Below are 17,872 nucleotides of genomic sequence, written 5' to 3'. Positions count from 1 at the left end.
CTGATTGGGCGGAAGCCATCCTATTCTTCCCTGACCGGGAGCCGATTGGTTCATGCAGCATCCTCTTTCCACTAGCATGCCTGGCTTTTCCTCGTTACTGCAATTTACTATAATTACTTATTCGTGGACACCGTTGTGAGGTCGTAGTCATAGAAATCTGAACGAGATCGCTTAGGAACTCTTTACTTATCCAAGATGCAGACGAAAACTGGGCATTATTTTTAGGCCACTGGATGTCAGAGCCGCCTGCAATACTTTGCACTAGTCATTAAGCACGCCGCTTTTTGTTCCTTAGTACAATTAGAAAAAGCTATACATAAAACTCCCGAAGTATACTGAACGTTAAATAAGATGAGATGCAGTCTTTAGTAGGAAAAGTGGGTGGCCCTTAAAAGGGCCTTTATTTTGTGAGGGATATAGGAATTTAGCCGCCGAAGCCGTAGAGGGTCCGGCCCTGGCGCTTGAGGGCGTAGACCACGTCCATGGCGGTGACGGTCTTCCTCTTAGCGTGCTCGGTGTAGGTGACGGCGTCCCGGATCACGTTCTCCAGGAACACCTTCAGCACGCCGCGGGTCTCCTCGTAGATGAGCCCCGAGATACGCTTGACGCCGCCACGGCGAGCCAGGCGGCGGATGGCAGGTTTGGTGATGCCCTGGATATTATCGCGGAGCACCTTCCTGTGGCGCTTGGCGCCACCCTTTCCGAGACCCTTACCGCCTTTACCGCGACCAGACATGTCGACAAAAAGCCAACAAACAAAGCTGTGAGGTTACAAGGCGCTTACGGACCCTTATATAGCCAGTTGTCCGACCTGTTTGAAAACCACTAACGCTGGGTGGGAACAACTTTTCCCCACCCCTTTGGCTCTAACAACCAATACCGATTTCAAGAATGTATAATTAAGTATTCACCCCTCAGAAGAGACATTCTTCACCAGAGAATTTGTTTTCCCTAGATATTTCCTGTCTTTCATCTCCAGAATCGTATTTTCAGATCTTACTTTTCAGTAAAATTTCTCCGGAGAAATCTGAAAATAGAGTCACGAACAAGTAAATAGGGATCGCATTCTTATTTTACACCTAATGAGCTTAGGACGAGGTATGGTTCCTGCAATCGCTGGAGAGGCAAGGTCTCACCACTACATACCATTTCCTAAAGTAGTTTCTAGCATTTACCTCAGCCTACAAACAACATTTCCACCCCGGGAGACCTTAAAATCAAGAACTGTTAGTTTGTTGGATTTCAGTGGTAAAAGAGAGACGTGAAGGGGGAGGGAAAACCCAGTTCACAAAGAAATTAGTTTGGCAGAGATCCCTTCTCCCTGTTACTGGTTCAGTGGTAGAATTCCCGTCTGTTAGTACAAAAGTAGATTGCCAGAAAATGTAGCATCTATTTCCAAATCTCCAACTCAACGTTTGTGGCTTTGATTCATCCATTTCTGGATCGTGGACCCAGCAAAATTCTGACATGCTTATTAAAAAGAATGTGTCCATCGTCTTCCCTTTGGCTCTCCTCCCCATCCTTTGTGACTTCCCAAAATAAAACTGTGTTCCCTGGCCACAAGTCCCTCCTAAGTGTGTTGTAAAATGTAAAACTCCTTGAGAGCCAGAAGGGTCAGTTTTGCTTTTCTCTTTGTATCTCCAGTACTTAACTCAGGGCTTGTCACAAAACAAGTTTTTAATAAGTGCCTTTTCATCCATTCATTTATTCATCCTTTCTCCTTCCTTCTGTCATGGGGTGCAGAGCACCCCAGAAGTTCTCTGGGGCACATCAAGGAAGCTTCTCCTTGAGAAACTAAACCAGAGGACAGATAACGCCTAGAGAGATAAGCTGAACCAAATCGGACTGAGCTAGCTTCGGAATCCTACCCTTCATTCTGGTCTCCCTTACCCTGGGGAGATAAATTTGGGTGTGGCTGCGGCCTTTGTGTTCTGAAGAGGGATCCGTAGCCACCCCTCACCCAATTCCTCTAGTCACTACCAGTGGGGGATGGTCCTCTCTCACTAAAGGAACTTTTCATGGGCAGATGGTCCATCCCCATCAGTCCTCCATAAAAGTACCTTCCAGTCTCCTGTTCGAGGAGATTTGGTACCTCTGAGCCATGTGCTTTATGCCAATCTCCCCATGAAAAGTCCAAGGATTTCTTTCATGGTTTCCCTCCCCCCACCCTTCCCTTCCCTTGCTCCTAAATAAACTATCACCTTATTCTAACAACTTTTGTGTGCAAGAGGGTGTAATTCTTTAAAGAGGAATTCCTAAGAACCCCAACCCCGTGCCCCATTTCCCACCATTACACTTCTCACTTTTACACCACCTCATTCTCATCCCCTTCTCTACATACACTATGCTTCTCTACTTTTTTCTCATCTTCTCCAATCTTCCTCTTCCCGATCTCTCCCTTTTCTTCCTTTGTCTTCAGACAGTCAACAAAAATTTATTAAAAGCTTTCTATGTGCTCAGCACTGTGCTGCTAAGTGTTGGGGGTACAAAGAAAGGGAAATGTATTTTTCAGTCCTTGCTATAAAAGAGCTCACATTGTAATAGGGGAGAGAATATAAAAATAAAGATATACATACATGATATATACAAAGTAGATGAAAGACAAAAGGCATTAGGAGGTGGGAGGATGCAAAAGGCATCCAGCAGAAGGTGGAATTTGAACTGTCCTAAAGGAAGTGGAGGTGAGGAGGGAGGGCATACCAGGTATGGGTGACAGTCAATGAGAAGGAGCTTGTAAAAATGCATGGAGTAGAAAGGAGTGTCCTATTGGAGGAACAAGGAAGCCAGAGTAGGCTGGATGTAGATGGCTTGAAACAGAGTAAAGTGAAAGAAAAAGGGTAGATCCTGGAAGCCATAGGGAGCCATAGCAGTATTAGGAGAGAGGTAGTACCTACACTGTAGTAAAATCACTTTGGTGGCTAAATGGAAAGTGGATTGGAGTGGGAAGAGACTTGAAACAGACAGACCCACCAGCAGGTTATTGAAATATATTGTTCAGGCATGAGGTGATAAGGGTCTGCACTGATGTAGAAGTGGAAAAAGAGAAGAGGGCATATTGGAAAGATATTGCAAAAGTGAAATCAAAAGACCTGGAAAACAGATCTTTGATACATAGTGAAAGATACTGAGGAGTTCAAGATGACTCCTAGGTTGTGAGCTTTCACAACTGGAAGGATAGTGTTGCCCTCTACAGTAAGAGTAAAGGGGGGGGGGCGGCTAGGTGGCGCAGTGGATAGAGACCTGGCCCTGGAGTCAGGAGTACCTGAGTTCAAATCCGGCCTCAGACACTTAACACTTACTAGCTGTGTGACCCTGGGCAAGTCACTTAACCCCAATTGTCTCACTAAAAAAAAAAAAAAGAGTGAACCAATTATGGGGCAGCTAGGTGGTGCAGTGGTTAAAGCATTGGCCCTGAAGTCAGGAGGACCTGAGTTCAAATCTGGCCTCAGACACTTAACACTTAGTAGCTGTGTGACCCTGGGCAAGTCACTTAACCCCCATTGCCTCACTAAAAAAAAACAAACAAAAAAGAGTAAAGGGGAAGGTGGAGATAGGGGAAAAGATGAGTTCAGTTTTGACCATGAGTTTAAGATGTCTACTGGACAGTGGGAAATGTGTAAAAGGTAGTTGGAGTTTGGAGACTGGAGATCAACAGAGTTAGGTTTTACGCTGATAATGTCAGCATAGAGATGGTAATTAAATCCATGGAAGCTGATGAGATGACCAAGTGAAGTAAGAGGGAGAAGAAAAAAGGGCCCAGGATAGAAACTTGTGGTACTCCTATGCTTAGAGGCTGTGCTCTAGAGGATGATGCAGCAAAGGACATGCACAAGGAGACATGTCAGATGGGGAGGAGAACCAGGAGAAAGTGGGGTCCTCAAAAACTAAAGAGAGTATCAAGAAGAGGGTGATGAACAGTGACAGGCCACTGAGGATAAGGAGAATAAGAACTGAGAAAAGACCCACTGGTTTTAAGCATTAAATGCATTTAAACAAAATATTTTTTGAGTGAATTGTATTTTTTTTTGCAGGGCAATGAGGGTTAAGTGACTTGCCCAGGGTCACACGGCTAGTAAGTGTCAAGTGTCTGAGGCTGGCTTTGAACTGAGGTCCTCCTGAATCCAGGGCCAGTGCTTTATCCACTGCGCCACCTAGTTGCCCCCTAAGTGAATTGTATTTGACTATCACTTATGAAAACTATGTGGTTATAAGCAGTTCTAATTTTTTTTTTAGAATTTTAAAAACAAAATATTTTTTAAAAACAAGTTAATGGACACCAGGTTGGGAGTTCCTGTTCTAGAACTTTAGACTCCTATTACTTGATCTTTTCCTTGTGAACTAGTGGCTTTTGTAAATCTTCATTCATTTACATAGTTTTATTCCCAGTATTTTGCAGAGTATGACTGACTAAAATGCTGCCTCCGATCAGAGATAGGAGAGGGTTGAGAGTGGCTTTGAGGTTTTATATTTCCTAGAATCTATAAGATAGGAACCTCATTCCTGATTTATTTAGTGTTCAAGGAGACCACCTGGAGACATATTTATGAGTCTTTTTGTCCTACGTGTTTCACCGCTAGTTTCCCAAGGAGCATAATTTGAATTGCAGCTGAAGGCTGCCTCTGTCTTTCATTTCTATTGGTTATAGTCATCCGGTGTAACTCTCAGACCCGTAGTCAGGACAGTCCCAGAGACTAGGCACTTCCCCTCTCCCCAGTCTTTAAAGAGAAGAAAGCAGTGGGAAGTGAGGAAGGAGGCGGACTAAGGAAGGAGATCCCGCCCCAGCAGGCCCAGATAGCACTCGGAGTTTTTTGACCTGCCCCTTTCTGGTTGGGAGAGGCGAGATTAAGGAGAGCTACAGCTACACTTCAAAGCTACAAATGAACAAAAGAAGTATTTCTTTTTACAAGATTCTTACAAGGAAAAATAAACATGTCTCTTTGCCCTCCTGGTGTGCGGACTCCAGACCAGGTTGCATTATTGTAAGAGTTATCGGCTTGGCTTTTCTTCTGTCGAATGGGGGATGTCACCAATCTCAGTGAAGTTCATACATATCATACAAACCAAATGCATACATATAATGCAGTCTTTAGGGGGGGAATACCTCTTTTTCCCCTTGTTTTGGGCATTTAAATCACCTGGGTATTTTGTCGAGTTGTGTTCTGATTGTAAACTTTGTCTACTCACTTCTGTTGTAGGCTCCACAGCCACAGGAAATTAAGAAAGCAGGAAGTTTCGAAAGTACTGTGCTTGATTTTCTAGTTGAGAGGTGGAGGGAGATGAAAGACAGGGAGTATACTGAAAGAGCTTTTTAAAGAAGGAAGAGGCATTAAGCTCAAGTCAGAGCAGTGCTGGGCTGAAGCCTTAGAAACTGTCACAGGACAGAAATGCTTGCCGAATTAAATCGATCAGAAATTTATTCAACGCCTAATATGTGTAAAGTGCTGTCAGGCTCTGGAGAATATATTAAAAGCAACAAGCTAAAGGCCAGCATTTTTTTAATCCTTCACGGAACTTGCCATCTATTAGGCCCTTTTCCAAGACCTTTAATGAACTTCAGGGTAAGAGATCAGTGGACGGTCTTGCATGCTCCTGTTTTTCTCCCTTAGGTTGAGATATACTCGCTAGACACCAGATTTAAAAGCAATTACCGTAGTCGGCAGGATTCGAACCTGCGCGGGGAAACCCCAATGGATTTCTAGTCCATCGCCTTAACCACTCGGCCACGACTACTCCCTATACCAAAGGATAATAATATAAATAATAAATCTTGGAAATAACCTGTTTATTCATCGTTTAATAATCATTTATTGAGATTTTATTACAATAATATGTCCCTTCATGAAAAAAAAAACAGAAAAAATTGTTTTAAGCACATCTCTTTGATGTAGGAGGCAAAATTCTAGCCCACATCATCTTCACCTCTAAAAATTGATTTGTATCATTTTAACACATTATATAAACCCCTCCCTGTACTCTTATTGAATTCCTTAAAATATACATTATTCCAAAACACCTCAGTCAAATAATATAGGGTGATTAGGACAGGTAAACATGTAACCTTACACTTAAAATCTTTCTTTAAAGAAAGGACTATATGGTTTCTTTTTTTTTTAAATGTACAATCCACAAGTGTTCTTTTTATCAGTTCTTTCTATAGGGGTGCATAGTAAGCTTCCTCATTAGTTCCTTGGGATTGTCTTGGATCATTGCATTGCTGAGAGTAGTTAAGTCATTCACAATTGCTCATTGAACAATACTGCTGTCACTATGCACAATGTCCTCCCAGCTCTGCTCACTTCACTATACATCAATGTTCATTAGTCTTTCCAGGTTTTTGGGGGATCATCCTGTTTGTCATTTCCTGTAGCACAAGACCATTCCACTACAATCATATGGCACAGCTTTTTTCCATCAAATTTTCCATTTGTACATATATAATATGCACAAAATCTAAATCTCTATACAACATCTAAACAGGCCTGAATGGTTATAAATACCAAATGGTTATTAAAAATCAAATTTGTACCCAAGAAATCTGAATTTGCTACTACGGATAACAGATTCCTTAGACACTTTCAGTCTGGCCTCATATCTTTGACACAGATATCAGACCCTCACTGATGAGTATATGGGTATGCCTCCTTCAAGAAATCCTGCAATCAGCTGTTGGCTTGATATTAGGAAGTCTCTCCAACCTATATGCAAGGATTCAGTAAAATGGATGGTCTCATCCACTATTGTAACAACTACTTGCTTTCTGTGAACAAGACCTTGAATTTTTTTTTTGGTGGGACAATGAGGATTAAGTGACTTGCCCAAGGTCACAGAGCTAGTAAGTGTCAAGTGTCTGAGATCAGATTTGAACTCAGGTCCTCCTGAATCCAGGGCTGGTGCTTTATCCACTGCGACACCTAGCTGCCCAAGACCTTGAAATTTTATCTAAAAGAATTGCTTTCATATGTGAGGACTGAAATTTAATATATGGAGCATTAATTGGGTGACTCCCTGAAATATTGGGGTCCCTGAAATATGAGGGACCTTTAGGTTCAAAGCTCCCTCCCCCTGAACTACCCTTTTAGATATTTCTCCCAGGCCAATAAGAAAGGAGCCTTACAGCTTTAATTCACAAAAGGATCAAATTTTATTACTTGGGAATTAATTAAACAACAAAGGTGAAATTAATAAAATTCAAAGATAAGGAAATAGGAAAAAGAAATACAGATAAATTCTCTTAACTCTAAACCTAGCCTATGCAATCCCCAGATCATTTCCAATTAAGCTAATTCAAAGGAATTTAGGGTTTTCTGTGTTCACTCACCAAAACCTGAAAGTCTACAATTGCTGGAGCCACTGGAAAGACAGAAACTAGAGAGAGAGCTAGCTTTCCAAGTCCCTCAGCCTCCCCTCAGGGAGCATTCAATCTTCCTCCCTCAAAAGGGGAGGTCCTTCAAAAACTGCCTATGGAGAGTTCTCCTTCTGACCTCAGTAGCACTTCAGGGTGGGCCAGGTGTGGCCCCTCCCAAATGAGTCAGCTAAAACTCCAATAATTTTTTACCACAAATAATTTTTATCACACACAATTGTAAAAGTTTTTGGTTTCTTATCTCCTGCCCTTGAACAGGGAATGCTTTCTCATAATCCTGCCCTGCCATTTATATTACAAATATTGCCCTTTTCTCTCTCCCTTCTCTGATCCAAATTCCCCACCACCACCACCCTTTACCCTGCCATCTCCTGTGAAATGCTAATTTACTTGTCTATCCTAAGTTTCTATGTGCTGCTAATGATTGACTGTGTACCCTAAACAGGCCTGAATGGTTATAAAAACCAAATCTGGGGGGCAGCTAGGTGGTGCAGTGGATAAAACACTGGTTCCGGATTCAGGAAGACCTGAGTTCAAATGCAGCCTCAGACATTCAATATTACCTGTGTGACCCTGGGCAAGTCACTTAACCCTCATTGCCCTGAAACAAAACAAAACAAAAAACCAAATCTGTACCTAAGAAATCTGAATTTGCTTTTATGGAGAACAAATTTCTTGAGCATTTTCATCTCAGTCTGGCATCCTATCTTTGACACACATATCAGACCCTCACTGATGGATATCCCTCTCTCAAGAGGACAAGAAAATTTCCCAACACTATTAATTAAGCTATTACAATTTATATTTTTATTCATTGTTTCTTAGTAGGCCGGGCTCAAAACTGAACCTATCTATAGAAATGAGATTCTCCAAACTGTATGTAAATAAAAGCTGATGCAGGTAATGGGTTTGACACATAGTTGAAGTGGTCTGGCAGCATCAGGAAATCAGAGCCAGGAGTACATAAAAAGAAAATAAACTACTATTCCCTTCCTCCAAAAACTTGAGCATCCCTTTCCCTTTCTAACCTGCAAACAGGTTCTGTGTGCTCCAATTATAACAACTGGATTCCATCTAGTGAGACTGAAATGGCTGTGGAAGATGCTTCCATAACCAAAAAGCCAGCACCAGCAATATTCCTGAGTGGATTCTAGTCACAAAAATCTTCTGTGAGTGAATGATTTAAGAATATTGAACTGGATAACAAAAACCCTGTATGGCCTAGCAGGAAGATTTCAGTCAAGACCTCAGGGGAATGGGCCTGGATTGCCTTCCATAACTTACAGAGCTCCTCTAATAAAGCCAAGTTTCACATGAAAGTAAAACAGCATCTTTTTTCTCACAGTGTTGCAGAGACACATGGAATACTTACTCTCTCCAATGAATATAAAATGAGTATCACTCAAAAGGCAAGAGAAAGTAACAAAGCAAAATAGTAGGGTCTCAAGTTTATAAATAAATGCATAAGGCTTAGATACATTTTTAATAGGCTTTTATATTTAGGGACATGTGTGTCTATACATATTAGCTATGCATTATTTGGTTATTGAAGTAGAAAAAAGAAATTTACATTATAATTTTGTATATTTGAAAGGAATAGCAAGTTGCACATTAGTAGATTTGCAAGTTCATGTGCAGTCATAATTACTTATTCTACTATATTATGGAAATGCTTGCTTTATTCCATAAATTAAAATTTTTAATTGCCTCCGTGCAAGACAGTTTTATTTTGTGTATAAGTCTACTTTTGTGTGAATCTTTTAAGTTGCAATATCTTTATCCAATACTACAAGTTTCTTGAAGCTGTATGATACCATTACGATTTAATATCACCAAGTGTAACTTTGTTGTTTTCCCTTTCTGTTTTTTGATTAACACTCTGTTCCTAAGTTGTAACTTAAGGTAAGACTTCAGTATGAGGTAATTTCTAGGACTTCTCACAAAGATTGACCCAAAAGTATACAAGATACAGACTCCTTGTATCAAACTGGGACACTTTCGATAGAGAAGGTTCTACAAACAGCTGCCTTTTGGAAATATCATTAGAATGTTAATACTAAGGTTATGATTTCTACCATATAGCGTAAAGTCTGCAAATACTATTCTTCCTTCATCCTGGCTCCTTCTCATTACTCTTCCTTTGAGATTCTAAGACCTTTTGTTTCTCTAAATTAATCGTGGGGGCAGCTAGATGGGTAGTGGATAAGCACCGGCCCTGGATTCAGGAGCACGTGAGTTGGAATCCGGCCTCAGACACTTTACTAGCTGTGTGACCCTGGGCAAGTCACTTAACCCCAATTGCCTCACCCCCCCCCAAAAAAAATCTAAATTAATCTTGGTTTTGTTTTACCTAGCTCTGTAAAGTTTCCTTTTCAATTTGATGGGTAAAGCACTAAATCTGTAAATTAACCTATCATGATTTTTAAAAATCAACTGGCAGTGTCCAATAATAATCACTAGGTATTCCTCCAAATTAAAGTTTCTATTTCTTTGAGTAATGTTTTGTAATTGTATCCATGTGTCTTGAGTGTGTAAGCTTGACTCTCAAACATTTTATATATTTTGCAGTTGATTTGAATTAGATTTCCTTCCCTTTTTGAAGTATTTACTCATTTGGGGGGTTTTTTCCATAGAAATGTAGATGATTTTTTTGAGTTTATGGAAGCTTCTAGAAAACATGAATCATTTCAAACTTTTTTGTCGTTATATAATACTGGTAGTGTGCCTTGCACGAAGAAGATGCTTAACAAATGCTTGTTGATTCCTTGATCCTGGTGCTCTGCTGAAGCTATTCAGGATTAATATATACCAAAATGTTCATCAACCCTTCTGGTGGTAGTAAAGAATGAGAAAAAAGGTACTCATCGAACGGAAAAGGGCTAAACAAATTGTGCTTATGTTACATGAAAATAATGCAGATAGTGAAAATGAAGAATTCAGATAAATATGAGAAGATAAGTGATGCAAAATGAAAGTAGAACCAAGAACAATATACAACTACAACAATTTAAATGGAATACTAAAATAAAACTAAGTACTGTATGTAAACAATGACCTAGACTGTGCCTAGGGAAAGGATAAGAAAATTTACTCCCCTATCCTTTTTCCACTACTGGCGTGGAACGTTATATATACACTGTCAGACTTTTTGGTGTGGAACATTATACACACTATAAGATTTTATTTGCTGAACTACTTTTTTTCTTTTTAAATAATTCTCTATCAAAATAAATGGCTTTCAGGGTATATTCAAAAATGAAAATAACAAAACATATTAATAAAATGAAAGCTGCATTCCAAAATTTAAAGGACTGTCAAGTGGGAGGAACCAGATTAGTTCTCTTCTACCCAGTGGGAAGCAACAAATAAAAGACAGCTTTGTTTTAGTCGATAGTAAGAGCTTGTCCTTGGATCGAGGAAAACGTGGGGTCAACTCTGTCCCCTGCCTGACAAGTTATTCCTGGAATTTCTACTGTTCATGACTCCATTTGGGGGTTTTCTTGGCAACCATACTGGAGGGGTTTGCCATTTTCTTCTCCAGCTCATTTTACATATGAGAAAACTGAGGCAAGCAGGGTGAAGTGACTTGCTCAGGGTCACACAGTTAGTAAGTGTCTGAGGCCAATTTTGAATTCAGGGTGATGTGTCTTCCTTACTCCAGAGCCTATACTCTGTGCACTTCACCACCCAACCTGTCTCTCCTAGCAAGTAGAACTCTCCAAAAGTAGAGTGGGATACCTGCCGAGGTAGAGGGTTCCCTCCCCCTTGCAGGTCTCCTAGCAAAGGCATGTGTATTTTAAGAGATTCTTTTGTTTAAACTGGTAGGACTAAGGGAATGAGTTTGACTAGATGAACACCCTGAGGTTTGGGCTCTGAAATGCCATGACCTTTATTATTTTTATTTCCACCAGCTTTATACAGAATCTCATTAACTGAGTGCAAATTGTGATCAATTTCCTACCATGTTTTTACACTTTTACCCCCTTCACAACTGTATCAAAATACAGGGTGGGCCTAAAGTCACAAAGGGGTTTCAATATTTAATAACTCCTTTTTAAAAAATTTAAAATATCGTAGCACCATATAGAGTATATATAGGAAATGAATTTGCATAATATGTGAGAAGCCAAATCTTGCAAATGGCCAACAAAAATAAGGAAAAAATTTCCAAAAGTTTTTAAAATATTGTGACTTTTGACCCACCCTGTAGTATTTCTTAACCAGAAATCTGGTCATGTCATTGTCACTCAAAATATCTGCAAACTATTGTCTGAAGAGTGTACTTTCTACTCCTTTGTCTGAAGTTCTCCACAATTTGAGGCTAGCTTGCCTGTCGAGCCACATTTCAAAAACCTCACGTCCATACAGGGTATTCTCAAAAATGTTTAGATTTTTGGGGACACCCTGTATAATTCAATGCGATTCACTTTTTGTTGTACCCTGTTTTCTGATTTATGCCTTTGGCTATGCTGTTCCCTATACCTGGATTAAGTGAGACCTTTAGCTCTGAATTCAGAGAACATGAATCACCTTGTATCATTGGGCCTTAATTTCCTCATCTACATAGAAGGGGTTGGATTTAGATACTAACATTCCTTTAAATTCTAAAACGGTAACTATAAGGAATAAACTTTATAGGGCATCTGCCTTGTCCCATCTACAACATAACATTGCCGAGAGCTAGTTTACTACCATAATTTCTATCACAAGCAGGCCTGTGTTAGAAGATAAGGAGCAATTAAAGGGAGTGTTATTTTAACCAGTAATTTTTCTAACCAGAAGTGAAAGGTTAACGTAGGGAGTGCGTATAGAGAATCTAAGAAATGACTATCTTAAAATCTAGTGGGGCTAGTAAATGCTGACCTGATCTCAATTAGCTGTTGTTGAAATTCAAGTAGTCCTGGTGGTTTAATTCTCCTCACCATAAACTTTTAAACAAATAGGGCTTAACCTAATGGCTCTTTAAAAAGGTGCTTAAGCAATCTTTGGGAGAACATTATAAATAGGCTAGTACGATTTTTCTTGATCTGGTACTGTTTTTTAAAGGCTGTCAATGATTGCCTCCTGTAGCAACCCTTACCAACTCTTGTAAAGTGGTTGAGACCAGCGCAGTCTCCACCTTTCTCCTACAAACCAGTCTGCTGAAACGTTTTACTATCCTATTCCTTTGTTCTCTCACAATTTGCCTCACACACACACCCCGCCCCCTCCCCTAGGAATTATGAGCGCTACTGCTAAACTAAGCCCAGGAAAACCTTTTAATTCCGCAGATCGATCTCAGCTCTTTAGATGAAAAAATGAGGGGCCCTGAAAAGGGCCTTTAAGTTTGTTTTGTGAGTGTAGGAAGTAAATTTAGCCGCCGAAGCCGTAGAGGGTCCGGCCCTGGCGCTTGAGAGCGTAGACCACGTCCATGGCGGTGACGGTCTTCCTCTTGGCGTGCTCGGTGTAGGTGACGGCGTCCCGGATCACGTTCTCCAGGAACACCTTCAGCACACCGCGGGTCTCCTCGTAGATGAGCCCCGAGATACGTTTGACGCCGCCACGACGAGCCAGGCGGCGGATGGCAGGCTTGGTGATGCCCTGGATGTTGTCCCGAAGCACCTTTCTGTGCCGCTTGGCACCACCTTTACCCAGCCCCTTGCCTCCTTTGCCGCGACCAGACATGATGACAGGTAACGCTACAGAGGACTAGAGCGTCTGCGTTTGCCGTTGGCAGCAGGCCTTTATATAGCCGAGGTGCCGACCTGTTTGAAAACTGAAAGCGCGCGGGCGGGAAACTTGATTATTGCGTCATCTTCCGCCCACTCCTCCCCTCCCCTCTCCCGCCTTCCCTAGACTTTACAACTACTGAACCAAGAATTCAAAACCTTAAGCTCCGCCCTCCCTTACAGTGTAACCCCTTCTTATTGGAAGAAATTTTTTTCCGATTTCTTCTTCATTTTCTGCGATGTGTTTTTGAAATTTGTTCTCTCGTTAAATTCTGCAAGAATACGGTAAATTAAAGACCCCAACATTGCAAGATTTGCTCAGGATTACAGAGCTAGTTACAGCATAATCCGAATTTAAATGGATTAGGAATTTCCCCTTTCTCCTACACCGCACTATTGTCTTTCTACCCTTCCTACAATACAAAGAGCTGAGGCTAGCAAAAACGTCCCAGATCACACACAAAAAATCTAGGAGAGGGTACCTAGATGGCTCTTGTTTTGGGTATTTGCTGGTGGTTCAGTGATGGGATTCTTATCTGCTTAAGAAAGAATTTGTGCTCAATTCCAAGTAATAGCATTTTTCTTGCTTTCATTTAAAAATCTCCGATTCTGAATGTAAAGCTCAATCATTTTGCGATACTGTATAGAAAACGAGACAGTTCTTTATTGCCTTTTTGTTTTCGGTTTTAATTTCACTTTTCGGAAACCTTTACCACACTAAAGCATCAAAGGATATTCCCTCTCACTCATTTTCAGTCCCATATAAGGTATTTCTGTCCTACCCGTGACTTTGGTCCTCATGCAGATTATCAGGGAAAAGAGATTGTTTGAGGCGTAGGTGGTTCATAGTGAAAAAAAGAACAAAAGAGGGAGGGACCACTGAAACGTAAATGTCATCTTAGAGGGAAGTGAAAGACTGTGCTATTTCGAAGCAGAATGGCGCAGCGGAAGCGTGCTGGGCCCATAACCCAGAGGTCGGTGGATCGAAACCATCCTCTGCTACGGCAATGCGTCTTTTAAAGATCTGCAATCATTTACATTTCACCATATTTTAAAAATATTTTTAGGGCCTTAACAGGGAAAAGGACTTTTTTAAGTATAAAAAAAGAAAACTAATAGAATTACCTAGTATATATTTTTATGTATGTGTGTATGTGTACACAGCTCTCTCTCTCTCTCTCTCTCTCTCACACACACACACACACACACACACACACACACACACACACACACACACACACACACACACACACACGGCTAGAAGGATTCTTAGGGCACAGTAGATAGAGTACCGGGCCTGGAATGGGGAAAACATCTTTCTGAGTTCAAATCTGAGCTCAGATATTTACTAACTGTTGTTTGCCTGTTTCCTCATCTGCTAAATGAGCTGGAGAAGGAAATGACAAACCGCTCCACTATCTTTGCCAAGAAAACCCCAAATGGGGTCACAAAAAAGTCGGACAGGACAGAAACAACTGAACAAAAATAAATACAGATACTCAACCACTGTTCTTTTCACTCACCAAGCTACTTTATGCAGGTGTGGTCCTGCAGCATTGTATATTTGGTTGTTTCTTAAATATTACAGCTTTAAACTTAAATTACTATGTTCATCTTCATTAGATGAAATATTTTCTGTTTGCCTATGGTGATAGCAACCATTTTTTTCACCAGTGTTTTGATCAGCCTGTGATTTAAGACAAGGCAGAGACAATAGGTGGAGTGGGAAATAAAAAATTTTCTTGGGCATAGATAAGGAAGAATAAACCATAATTTAGTTGTGGTCTGGTAATTGGGTATGGGCCTCCACACAGTCATTGGGGACCAGAACTAAAATTATGAAATTTTTTGCCTGGAGTAAACATCCTGAAACTTACACATATAATTTTCTTTCCCCCCAATTACCTGTTAAAACATTTTTTTAAACATTTGGGGTTCGGGTTGTTTTAGTTTTGTTTTTTACATTTTGACTTCCAAATTCTATCTCTCCTTCCAATGCCTCCCGCCCCCCCCCCCCCCTTTGAGGCAGTAAGCAATCAGATATAGGTTATAAATGTGTAATCATGTAAAACATTTCCATATTAGTCATTTTGTACAAGAAGACTAGAATAAAAGAAAAAGAATGAAAGAAAGAGAGTTATAATAGCTTGCTGCAGTCTGTATTCAAACAATATCAGTTCTTTTTCTCGAGGTGGATAGTATGATTCATCATTAGTCCTTTGGGATTGTCTTGGATCATTGTGTTGCTAAGCCAATCACAGTTCTTCATCATACAATATTTCTGTTGTGTGCAGCTTCCTGTTTTAAATAATTACAGTCTTACTTGGTATAAAATTCACTTGTTTCCACGATGTTGAAGAATTTAAAATGCTGTCAGCACCTTCCTTTAAATTTTGTCACTCTCAGACAAAATCTTGGTCTCACTACTTTATGTATGACTTGATTGGTAAATTTGTGTTTGGGCTCAGTTGAGGGTAACTATGACTTTTTAAAAAAAACAACTAGGCTATATTTCTGTTTTGGGGGCATCACAAATTTATCAAAATAATTTAGTGGGGAACTTTAGTTGGCAAAATCTGCAATTCCATTTCTGGACCCAGGTTACACAATTTCAAAGATCAGTTTAAACAAATACAGACCTTGACAAAACTTTTTTTTTTTAACTCAAAGTACCTCAAACCTTAAACTACCTCTCAGACTTTGTCTCCTCTTGCTGTATTTCCCATTCACTCCTTTCTTTCCCTCTCACTCACCTTACTCATTACCTTATTCATTCTTATCCTGCCTTCTAGGAAAACTAAGGTAAATGATCTGATATGTCCTCATTAGTTACTAAAATTTCCATTTCTTTCTCATTAATTAATCAATCTGCTCTGAGCCCCTACCCAGTTTATATTTATTCAATAAACTTCTCTTCAACAAACCTCTCTTCCCATAAGTTTTTGCTAACCTCTCCCTTTATAAAGCCTCCTATTATACTTAAAGAAAAACAACATTACTGGCTATATAATTTCTTAAGAATGTGACAAGTGGTGGATAAAGCACCAGCCCTGGATTCGGGAAGACCCGAGTTCAAATCTGGTCTCAGACACTTGACACTTACTAGCTGTATGACCCTGGGCAAGTCACTTAACCCCGTTGCAAACAAACAACAACAAAAAAAAGAATGTAACAAGTGGTAAAACAATGAATAACTAATTATCCACTGATCTCTAAAATGGATAAGAGATGGTCACCTCTAACCATCACTTCAACTGCTAAATCTGCTTCAGTTGTGGAATCACAGACCCATTCAAGCTCTCTTAGGATACAATGACAGTTTCTTCTAAAGAATTCTCTTGGGTTTTTTGCAAGATAATCGTTAAAACAATTTCTTTCTTTAAAAAAAAAGTTTTCTTAGTTCTCACTCTCTGTCATTACAGTCTCTTTTTGGCCATCAGAGTTAAAACATACTCATCTCAACATTCTGTTGTTCAGGTTTGCCTCACTCTTTGTGACCCCCATTTGGGGTTTTCTTGGCAAAGATACTGGAGTGGTTTGCCAAATGAGGAAACTGAGGCAAACAGGGTTAAGTGACTTGCTCAGAGTCACACAGCTAATTTGAGGCCAGAGGAAGATGAATCTTCCCAGCCAGGCCCAGCTCCCTTTCCACCTAGCTTGCTCTCTCAAGATTCTGTTTCCTATTTTTTTTTTTGTGAGGCAATTGGGGTTAAGTGACTTGCCCAGGGTCACACAGCTAGTAAGTGTGTGTTAAGTGTCTGAGGCCGGATTTGAACTCAGGTACTCCTGACTCCAGGGCCGGTGCTCTATCCACTGTGCCACCTAGCTGCCCCGATTCTGTTTCTTCTTAAACATGCAGCAATCATATCTGTTGAATCTTGTATTACAACTTCACTGATTTCCCCTCTGATGAATCCTTTCCTATCCTAACAAAAACCCTTGCCTACACCCTGATTACCCCTTTACAATCAACAGAAGACTTTCTGAAGAGCTATCTTTATTCCATACTTCTACTTCAGCTCTTTGCAATCTGGATTCTTCCTCCACTACTATACAGAAACTGCTCATTCATCACACCTTCCTTCCTTGAACTCTCTAACATCTGAAACAGTTGACCACTATTATTTTTATTCTTCTTTTGACTTTTAGTACATAACACTCTTTTTGTTTCTCCTATTTTGCTGTATATTCTTCTCTTCTTCCTGATGTGATTCCTTTTCTTTTTCCTAATATGTAATGTAAATGCGATCTAGTGATGTTCTTAGCTCTCTTATTATTTTTGTTCATTTTGTATTTTAATATTTCCCCAATTACATGCAAAAATAATTTTACATTCATTTTTAAAATTTTTTTTTGCAGGGCAATGGGGGTTAAGTGACTTGACCAGGGTCACACAGCTAGTAAGTGTCAAGTGTCTGAGGCCAGATTTTAACTCAGGTACTCCTGAATCCAGGGCCAGTGCTTTATCCACTGCACCACCTAGCCACCCCTACATTCATTTTTAAAACTTTGAGGTTCAAATTCTCTCCCTTCATCCTTCTGCCCCCCCTCATTGAGAAGGCAAGCAATTCAATATAGGTTATATATATATGTAATCATGCAAAAACATATTTCCATATTAGTCATGTTGTGAAAGAAAACAAAGACCAAAAAAAAACCTTAAGAAAAATAAAGAAGGTAATAAAGTATGCTTTGATCTGTGTTCAAACACCATTAGTTCTTTGTCTGGGGATGGATGACATTTTTCATCATAAGTGCTTCAGAGTTGTCTTGGATCATGGTATTGCTGAGAATAGCTGTC

General features: G+C 40.1%; 1 protein-coding gene and 1 non-coding gene across 2 annotated transcripts; both read right to left on the bottom strand.

Annotated features, from left to right (window-relative positions):
• Positions 1 to 378: 378 nt before the first annotated feature.
• LOC122755236 lies at positions 379 to 13,034 on the bottom strand. Its single transcript, XM_044003559.1, has 3 exons — positions 12,721 to 13,034; positions 3,839 to 3,884; positions 379 to 761 (listed from the first exon to the last, which is right to left on the bottom strand). Exons 1-3 carry the CDS (start codon positions 13,025 to 13,027, stop codon positions 425 to 427), a joined length of 690 nt encoding a protein of 229 aa, XP_043859494.1. The 5' UTR covers positions 13,028 to 13,034; the 3' UTR covers positions 379 to 424.
• On the bottom strand, positions 5,649 to 5,730 carry TRNAS-AGA. Its single transcript has one exon. It is a non-coding gene; the product is annotated as a tRNA-Ser (tRNA).
• Positions 13,035 to 17,872: the final 4,838 nt, after the last annotated feature.

Source organism: Dromiciops gliroides, chromosome 4 (genome assembly GCF_019393635.1).
Source record: "Dromiciops gliroides isolate mDroGli1 chromosome 4, mDroGli1.pri, whole genome shotgun sequence".
Taxonomy (NCBI): Eukaryota; Metazoa; Chordata; class Mammalia; order Microbiotheria; family Microbiotheriidae; genus Dromiciops; species Dromiciops gliroides.
The sequence above is the reverse complement of the archived record's forward strand: the minus strand, read 5'-3'. Positions and strand labels throughout refer to the sequence as shown.

Bases quoted from the DNA above. Each gene is read 5' to 3' on its own strand.
- LOC122755236 (XM_044003559.1), bottom strand. From the start codon at position 13,027: ATGTCTGGTCGCGGCAAAGGAGGCAAGGGGCTGGGTAAAGGTGGTGCC. The intron at 3,885-12,720 runs GCTAAATTTACT...TACTCTCTTTAG, and splicing joins GACCCTCTACGGCTTCGGCG to TTTTTGAGGACCCCACTTTC. The intron at 762-3,838 runs GTCTCCTTGTGC...GTAACCTCACAG, and splicing joins TTCTCCTCCCCATCTGACAT to CTTTGTTTGTTGGCTTTTTG.